Source organism: Magnolia sinica, chromosome 5, assembly GCF_029962835.1.
Source record: "Magnolia sinica isolate HGM2019 chromosome 5, MsV1, whole genome shotgun sequence".
Taxonomy (NCBI): domain Eukaryota; kingdom Viridiplantae; phylum Streptophyta; class Magnoliopsida; order Magnoliales; family Magnoliaceae; genus Magnolia; species Magnolia sinica.
The window spans coordinates 80,118,066-80,127,929 of record NC_080577.1 but is presented as its reverse complement, the minus strand read 5'-3'; the positions used below and the strand labels follow the sequence as shown (position 1 = coordinate 80,127,929).

Here is a 9,864-nt window from a genome sequence, read left to right as displayed (position 1 = left end):
ATTAGCTTGATCACACGTGTGACATAAAAAAATCAGATCGGCCACATCATAGAAAAGTGTATAACAGCTGATAAATTACAAAATACAACAGTAGTCCGATGATTTTCTAATTTATCAGCAGTTATACACTTTTCTATGGTGTGGCCCACTTAACTGGTGGATGGGGATGATTTTTGTATAAGATGATCCTTCTGGTAGTATCAATCTATTGGACGGAGTGGATGTCGTATATACATGATAGGTTGGAAGTCATCCGATTGATGGACAGTAACTTATCATCCAACAGGTTGGATGTGAACATTAATATTATAAATGTTTCAGAGTAGGGAGAGTTTGAGGCAGCTCATTTAATGGTGTTGCGGACATGCCAAACACTATTTTCAGATGAGTTCGTCTTTCTACCTCGCGACTCACGATCACCAACATCTGTCACCTTATGGGGCCCATATGCAAAGATCTTCCAATTAGTACACCCGTTCATATTTTGCGTGCTACCACAAACGAGATACAGTAAAATTATCAAGATTCAAGGATGATCCTGACCTTTGATTTTTAAAGTTAAATGTGAGCCCTGAAAATTTTTCATTATCATACATCCATCCACAACTAATGATGGTCAGTATCATCCGTTTGGTTGTAATATTTTTTATAATTTTCCACATGGAATAGAACCTTTAACATGGACGGTCCCGATTATTGGACAAACTCAGCATCCATGCTACAATGTAGCGACATACGATGACAACATCAATCGCTACATGTATATGGCAAGTGGGTAAGAATCTAACCCACAAATGAAATCACATACATAGGCCTTTGTAAAATGAGGGATGATTCAGTCCGTAGCAATTTTGGGCCATTTCGAGATCTAACGGTGGTGAATCAACCATCCACCCTAATTTAGCGGGCAGGACGAGATGATTGCTCTCTCAACATTGTTTTATATATAGTGCTTTAAAGACAAAATAAAATGGATTGTTTCTTGAGAAAGGCTCCAGTCCAATGGATCAATCTGAGCTGTCCATCAAGTTCAGAACACTTTTCATGAGCTATTAAGCAAAAAATAACAGTGATGATGAGATTATCCAATCCATTCTTGATTTGGCCCATGGATGGGATGGTTATGATTGCCTAACAAAAGTGATTATTTAGATAAGCAATTCATGATTGTCCCTAAGAAATTGATGGATCAAATTTTTATTGGGCCTATTTTTGTGAAAATGATCTTGACCGTTTATATCAAACCCCATTGACTAAATGGTTGGTATTGATCAAATCATCCAAACTTCACAAAGTAGCCTATAAAAAGTGTGTTGGACCTAATGAACGGTCTGGATCAATGAATCAGACAGCGTAAGTGTCCTGATATGATACAACTAGGAGCACTGTAACTTATAGAACTATGAGAACATTGGACCACCTATCGTTATTCCTTCGGTAGGTAAGCCCATCAACCCAATCAAGAAAAGATGAAAAACAAGATATTGAGAGAGAGAGATATGATAATCAAACTTCCTTTTCCTTGCTTAACGGTCCGTAAAACCGGAAATCACGAGCCAGGGGTGGCCCACATGTTTAGTTAAATCACGCCACCTTGCCCGGCTTTATCCCTTTAAAAGCCCCTCCTCCTTCCACCTTTGTTCTCACACCACCCTTTCCTTTGAGTAAGCAAAATGGCCAGTCCTTCCCTATCTCTCCTTCTCTTCTTCCTCTTCTCTCTTCTCTCTCCAAACCTAATCTTCTCTTCTCCTTCTTCATCTTCTCCATCTGTCCAAGACCCACATCTCGTAGCACAAGATGTTGAAAGGTAACCAACCAACTCCTCCTTGCATATATACACCGTGTTTCGGTGTAATTCCCACACCACATTTCTCTTTCTTGCATTCTTGTAGATAATGTACAATGCTAATGTGCCACATTTTTCAGGAGCATCAATGCATCCCGGAGGCAATTGGGCTACCTCTCATGTGGAACTGGCAACCCCATCGACGACTGCTGGCGGTGCGACCCCAACTGGGAGAAGAACCGCCAGCGGCTTGCCGACTGCGGGATTGGTTTTGGAAAGAATGCGATTGGTGGAAAGAACGGCAGGATCTATGTGGTCACAGATTCTGGAGATGATGATCCAGTGAATCCCAAGCCCGGGACGATCCGCCACGCCGTCATCCAGAGCGAGCCATTGTGGATCATTTTCGCCCGTGATATGGTCATCCAACTCAAGGAAGAGCTGATCATGAACTCATACAAGACGCTCGACGGTCGCGGAGCAAGTGTCCACATTGCCAATGGGCCATGCATCACCATTCAATACGTGACCAACATCATCATACATGGGCTCCACGTTCATGATTGTAAACAAGGTGGGAATGCCTATGTTAGGGACTCACCTGACCATTATGGGTGGAGGACCGTATCAGATGGAGATGGGATTTCCATCTTTGGTGGTAGCCATGTATGGGTGGACCATTGTTCACTCTCCAATTGTAATGATGGATTAATAGACGCCATCCATGGATCAACTGCCATCACCTTATCCAACAATTTCATGACCCACCATGATAAAGTCATGCTCCTGGGCCATAGTGATTCCTACACACAAGACAAGAACATGCAAGTCACAATAGCCTTTAATCACTTTGGTGAAGGGCTCGTACAAAGGATGCCAAGGTAAGGATCACTTTGAATAGTACAAAAAGCTCCTCTTGATCTCCTTTTTCATCCTGCTTTCCTTTCTCTCTCTTTTTTACTTTCTATTTTTTATTTTTTTTTTTAATTTTGAAATGATAGACGGTTCTAATTCTCTTTCCTTGTTCTTACTTGTCCACATTGGCAGATGTAGACATGGATACTTCCATGTGGTGAACAATGACTACACCCACTGGGAGATGTATGCCATTGGTGGAAGTGCTGCACCCACTATCAACAGTCAAGGGAATAGATTTCTTGCACCCAATCAAAGATTCAACAAAGAGGTTTGATTCTCCGGTCCTTTTCATCTTTCTCCTATAGGGTAGTGACTACCTACCTAAAGCATATACACCGAATCATTGGTATATTTTTAAACACCGGTAATTATGGTGTATAGAGCCAGAATATTATGGATCATCAAGTGGGTCTTTCAGCAGGGCCCATTCTGATATGGTATATACACCATTTTCCAGTGTTACATGCTATACATTAGGTAATTATTGTATAGTAGTTCATACACCGGTGATTATGGTATATAAAGAAATGATCATAGCCAGAACATTATGGACCATGATGTTGGACCTGCAGGCGGGGTACATTCCTATCATCGTATATACACCATCATCCAGTGTTTATTCTAGACATTTGACCATTCCTGTATAGTAGTTATTGCCCTGCATTAATTAATACTAAATAGGTGGGCCAATTTTTATGAATTGTTTCAATTTACAGGTGACTAAACGTGAAGAGGCATCAGAGAGTGAGTGGAAGAACTGGAATTGGAGGTCTGAAGGGGATTTACTGTTGAATGGGGCCTTCTTCACACCATCAGGCGCTGGAGCATCATCAAGCTATGCAAGAGCTTCGAGCTTAGGAGCAAGGCCTTCTTCTCTGGTGGGGACGATTACAGTGTCGTCAGGCGCACTTGCTTGCAGGAAAGGATCACGATGCTAGAACATGCGGCGACATTGATTAATTAAGAAGAGTGGATTGGGTGAGAAGATCGTCTGATTGGTAGCTACAAATAAGAGTAAAAGAGGAGAAAAGGAAGATGAAAGAGAGACTGGTGAAATGGTGGTGTATTACAAGTAGTATAGTATGGTATACTTAGTGTAGTATCGTATGGTATACTTAGTTTTTTTTGTTTTATTTTCTTTTTCTTTTTTTCTGATGAAATGTCTACAAAGATTCCAACCTCTGCCTGTTGTCTGCTGAAAATCAATTTGGGTTCGGATGGGAATCCAAGTGGGGTTAGAGGCAACAAGTGTGGAAGTGTTGATGGAATGGGATTCCTTTGTGATGCCTTCATTCACCAAGGCTTTTTTCACTTCAATTATCTATTTGTTTTGGATTTACAAGTCTTGGATTCTCTCTCTCTCTCTCTCTCTCTCTCTCTCTCTCTCTCCGTAATGCACGGCTTTCTTCATTTCAATTATCTGTTTGTTTTGGATTTACAAGGCTTGGATTCTCTCTCTCTCTCACGATCGATCGAAATGAACGACTTTTCAAAATCCGTGTTTAGATACTGAAGAGAATAATATCAACAAGAATTTTGTTTTTTTTTTGGAAGATTAGCAAAAAAATATTAATTAGTTCCAAAGGACAGAATGACCCAAAAATATCAGCAGAGAAATGACAACATACAGGTTCCATGCTTTAATTGATAAACCTTGTAGAATATCCAACCGTTTAAAAGGTGGGTCACACTATAATGATTATTTATTATGAAAATCAGGCAAATCCACTAATCTGGTGGGCACACCAGTATACTTGATTGATGCCATCAGTTGTCCGATGATTTTGACATTCTGTTGCGGTAGATGAATGGACAGCCATGATTTCGTCCAATATGTTCATGATGCTGTGGCCCACCACCACGTGACATGTTGGTCGGAAAATGATAAAAATAGTCGTACGTGAACCTCTCTTCTTTTTTTTTACATTAATATGTACCCGTCGCCGCCGTAACAGTCTTTCCATATGCTTGGCCGTACGATGTTGTTTGATCAGGACAGTCGATTTAGTGGGCCCCCAAAGTGAAATATCAGCCGTTGCAATTCAATTGGATGAAGTTAGAAGGCCCAGCAGTCCAGATTCTTAGTAATCGGACAGCTAGGATCGTTCAGATCACGTGGCTTTTGTACCGTTGGCCATCCATCCACGAAGAGCCCACCAGACGGAAGTCACGGATGTACGAACAGTACCATTTTCTGTAAATTGAAGTTGCACCAGGCATTGTTCATCGCTATCGGGACGTGGATGTACGGTTGGTGAATCTGGACAGTTCAACGGGGTGGATTCTACTATATATGAACCATGGTACAGTAGCCACTCTAGCTGAATAATATTAGTAGTATCTAATTAATGGATTTTTCAATTTTGAATCTAGACCGTTGAAAGAAAATTCTCTCCTTCCATTTTAGGGCCGTAAGCTGATTGCGTACTGGGTAAACTCTGTGGGACCTACCACGATGTATGTCTCTAATGCACGCTGTCTATCATCAAATTGAAGCATATCCAAAGTGGACCACACCACAGTAAGGGATAATGACACGTACGTTGAAACTTTCCTGGGACCCCAAGAAGTTTTCAACGGTAAGCGTTTAATTCACACTCTTTCCTATGTTGTGATCAACTTGAGCTTTGGATATTCTTCAATTTTGGCATCATGACTTAAAATGATCTGGTAAAATGAATGGACGGCGTGGATAAGACACATGCATCACGGTAGCCCCACAGAGTTAACTCAGTAGTTTATAACGTACTGAGTTACTCAGTCCTTTAGGGCCACAAATCGACAGCTAGAACTGCACAGTCACACTGTGTTTTCAAGGCCAGGGGTCATCCACAAATCGGGCCCCACTAGATGTACGGTCCAGAATCACCAAACCGTACAACTTGCACATCTTGGATGTTTCGTTGCACGGCACGGGACAGCGGCCCACCGCAAACTCACATAAGTGCGCCACATGCATATGGTGACTAGTAATTAATGCCGGGGAGTTATTTGATACTCTGGCAGAGTTTCATGGCTGATACACAGCCGCTTGGAAATTGTATATGTGGCATCTCACCATACCAAAATCATACTGTTTGAATGATCCCAACCTCCGTTTCTTGACTACTTGTTTTAAATGAAATCAGGACTAATGGATACTTTTCATTTCAACCGTCCAAAAGATGACCACCAACCAGGTATGTAATTAAATTAATGTCCGTTTTGGTTTATGATCCATCTGAAATGGAACAATCAATACTAACGGTTTAATTGAGATAATTAAATGCAACATGTGCAAAAACTTAGAGCATGTGTATCAATCATGACACAGCGTCAGAGCATCAGAGAATTTTTGACATTAAAATGGGCCATCTTTTTGGAGAGTAAATTTCCAACCACACCTTTGACTAACTGAGGCCAAGATCCAGTTTTTGTGGTCAGAGATTGAAGACACCACATCTTGTCCTTTCTGTTGGCAAAGTGAGGTGGTTCCCTTCACACCACCGAGCATTTTAGCCAAACTAGTTTCATTTCTACGTGGCAACTGCACTATAATTTCCTGGGTCCCACTAACATGCGCCATTGAATGTTCACGTGATTAACCTACGCCATAGTGTAGCCACAGGATCATACCGGTCTATGTAGTTTAAATACACTTGATCATTCACGTGCTTCACGGGCTACCGTCTCTTGGATGGGCCGTATCATGAGCCCATCCAGATTGCCTCCTGTTGGACGGTTGACGAAACCCGTTAGAAGTAATCCATAGAATTGTTAGTTGATTGAACGGCTAGGATCACTCAGTAGGTGTTTGGTCCACCGATCAGACGGAATAGCGGCATTTATGACGAGCTCCTGGGAACATGGATGGTATACATCACACCATAACACATTACGATTTATCAGTTATATAGTAAGCTTTGTAAGCCCACACGCGCCACACGTGCCAGAATGGCACGCAGATGCCAGATCCAATCCAATCCAATCCATCAGGTTGGTCTGGCATTGTAGCTGTTTTGACGTAAATAGATCCAGTTGAGTGGGAAAGTATTCTTCTGGACCATTGTTTCCTACTGGAAATCGTATGGACGGTGAGATATCTTCTGATGAGAATTGTTCTTTCATGGATGGACACTAAGGGAAGAGATTATGGATTGAACGGTCTAGATCAGCAGATGGTGGGGCACAAGGGTAAGGAAAATGGAGATGGAGAGCAAGCATGTCTGAATTATTATAGGGTGATGATGATGTATGTAGCATGATGTGGACGTGTGAAACCCCACCATGTGCTAAAAAACACTCGGCTCAAATCAAGTAGAAACAACATGACTACGACTCACGGATGAACCAAGCTATCACCGACGAGATCTAGCCATGTGCATCCACACTGACTTGTGTGGCCCATCTACGTTGACAACCGAACCCATTTCCATTACTTTTTCAATATTTATTATAAATAAATAAATAAATCCATACATACATACATCTTCATCATCTAAACTGTACAAATCATGGGGCCTACAGTCGGTAGTTCATGACCCAAAAATACAAAAGAAATTGCAAGCGGATGATAGTTGGGCATATCTAATGGACAGTTAGGCCGTTAATAGTCAATCGTCACAATTCAACAAATAAATATGTTTTAAGTTGAGGCTGACTTAAATGGGTCCAGGGAGGAGCTCTGTGGGGCCCACCGTGATGTATAGGTTCTATCCACACTGTTCATCCATTTTTTTAAGATTATTTTAAGGTGTGAGGTCAAAAATGAGGTAGATCCAAGGCTCCAGTGGACAACACAACAGAAAGCAGCAGCAATGATAATGACACCTACAGTGATGTTCATTTTCCATCCAACTTGTTCATAAGGTCACGTAGCCTTGAAGAAGAGAAAACACAAATGTCAGCTTGATCCAAAACTTCCAATAAATTTGAAACGGTGAGCGTTCAATCCCCTGTGTGTGGGCCACTTGAGCCTTTGATCTGCCTCAATTTTTGGCACACACACTAAAACAATCTGGAAAAATGAATGAACGGAGTGGATAAAACGTATACATCACGGTGAGCCCCATAGAGCCCGTGCATGGAGACATTCCTCCTTTCGTTTTAAGGCTAGCTGTAGCCCATCTGCAGTCGTCCCACAATTTGTACGGTTTGGATTCAGTGAAGTACGCGCCCTATGAGGAATGGCAGACTGCATTCTCTGTCGGCATACGGAATAACTTCCTTTGAAAAAATAGCTTCGTTTTTTCGGTGGGGAGTTTAATGGATTTATTGCCCATATATATAGTATAGTATATTTAATGTTGCTCCAGAGAATGAGGGAAAAAAAAAAAAAACTCTTAAATCAAACCATCTTGGCATTGGACGGTGGAACGTTAACCACGTTTTTTATACTTATTGCCCACAGTTATGTTGATCCAGACTATTAAAATTATAGGCACATGATCAATGACCATCACTGGGATGGTTTCGAATATTAACCAACGGTCCAAATTCAGTAGCTAGAAACGATCGGCTAGTAAGTATGATTTTGAATTCAATCCCCATCCCCAACGTTCCTACAGTTCGGACGGTTTAGATTATATGCCACATTTTCCACCGAATCTTTAGGACGCGGTTTGGTTGGTGGCCGCAACACCAGCCGGCTAGCTGGTGTCAAATATCTGTGGGCCCACCATGATTTATGTGTTATATCACGCAGGCAGATGCAAAATGCTCAAGTGGACCACACCACAGGAAAACGTGGGGATTGAATGCTTACCGTTGATCATGCTAGTATTTGTGTTTTCCCTTCGTGACTTTACCAACGGTTTGGATGGAAAATAAATATTGTAGTGGACCTCAAGAAGTTTTCAACAATAGCCATTTAATCTCGGCAGTTTCCTGTGTTATTGGTCTATGTCCTAAAATGACTAGGAATGAGTGTGATGAGGTCGATCACCGCCTTATCGAAGGGGATAACTACGCGGGATAACTACTCCGGATCTATAGAGCTTCTTTGGACTCCTAACAGAGATATTTCATATCTACACAGGAAAATCAATAAAAATAAAAATAAATTCTAAAAAATACAAATTTCACTGCTTGATAATAAAACCGAATTTACAACCCTTTAAACAGTATTATTAAACATTGGAATAAGTTTCCGAATCAAATGCCAACTCAAATTATCTAAATTCTATAAAGTAAATTTACTATTTATAATAAGTGCCAAATTTAGCTTAACTATGTTATTCTCTTAATTTTTTTCAACGCTCGAAGCTCAAAGGATAAAGAGTTATAATCAAATTAAAAATGGAGATAAAATAGTTATATATGATTTTCGGGCAGGAGAAGCTACTTTACCCAACTAACCCATCTTTGCCAGGTTGCGAAATAAGCTTGTTGTAAGGTTCTGACGGTCCAGATCACCTCAGCCTTCTCCGGTCTGTCTTGGAGATGAAAGTGAACACAACCCGCTCTACATCGTAAAATGAGCTGGAAAAATGGATGGACAGCGTGGATAAAAGACATATTTCATGGTGGGTCATGAAGCTTTGACACCAGCTAGCTGGCTCGCGTTGCGGTCACGAGCCAAACCGCGTCCAAAAGATTCGGACCACGTATGATTGAATTCTTCTACCAGATGTTTAATGTTTGTTTTTTAACATATTCAAACTGTGGATGTGATTCTTGTATGGGTCCTCTGTTTTTGTTGCAAGCTTAAAAGAGCCATGGTTTTATTCCTTTCCATCCTTACCAAAAAACAACATGACGAATGTCACTTGCATGGGACCCGCTATTAAGACCTGTGATTTTGTCTGGGCCATCAACTCTATTCATAGGATGGGCACCTTCCATGATGAATGAACGTCCCAAAAATCAAGGGCTTGGAGTGGATGTCTTGTGCGCATCATGGTAGCCACACACCTATTTGTAAAATAACTATTGGTCCCACTATGATGTATGTGTTATATAGGTGCTGTACATCTGTTTTTACAACTTACTTTAGGGCATGAACCTAAAATTAAAGCCTATTCAAAACTCTAATAGACCACACCATAAGAAACAATGGAAATTAAAAGTTTACCATTGAAAATTTCTCAGAGCTACCGAAGTTATGGATTAAGCCGATATTTGTGTTTTCTCTAATTAGTAAATGCTTATGTACTTATGAATAGGTTGGATGACAAATAAAC

At 40.9% G+C, this 9,864-nt stretch overlaps 1 protein-coding gene across 1 annotated transcript; it reads left to right on the top strand.

Moving 5' to 3' along the window:
- The first annotated feature begins 1,639 nt into the window (after nucleotides 1-1,639).
- Nucleotides 1,640-4,046, top strand: LOC131246186 (probable pectate lyase 5). Its single transcript, XM_058246094.1, has 4 exons — nucleotides 1,640-1,807; nucleotides 1,927-2,667; nucleotides 2,834-2,972; nucleotides 3,421-4,046. The coding sequence occupies exons 1-4, from the start codon at nucleotides 1,674-1,676 to the stop codon at nucleotides 3,640-3,642; spliced, it is 1,236 nt and encodes a 411-aa protein (XP_058102077.1). The 5' UTR covers nucleotides 1,640-1,673; the 3' UTR covers nucleotides 3,643-4,046.
- The last annotated feature ends 5,818 nt before the right edge of the window (nucleotides 4,047-9,864 follow it).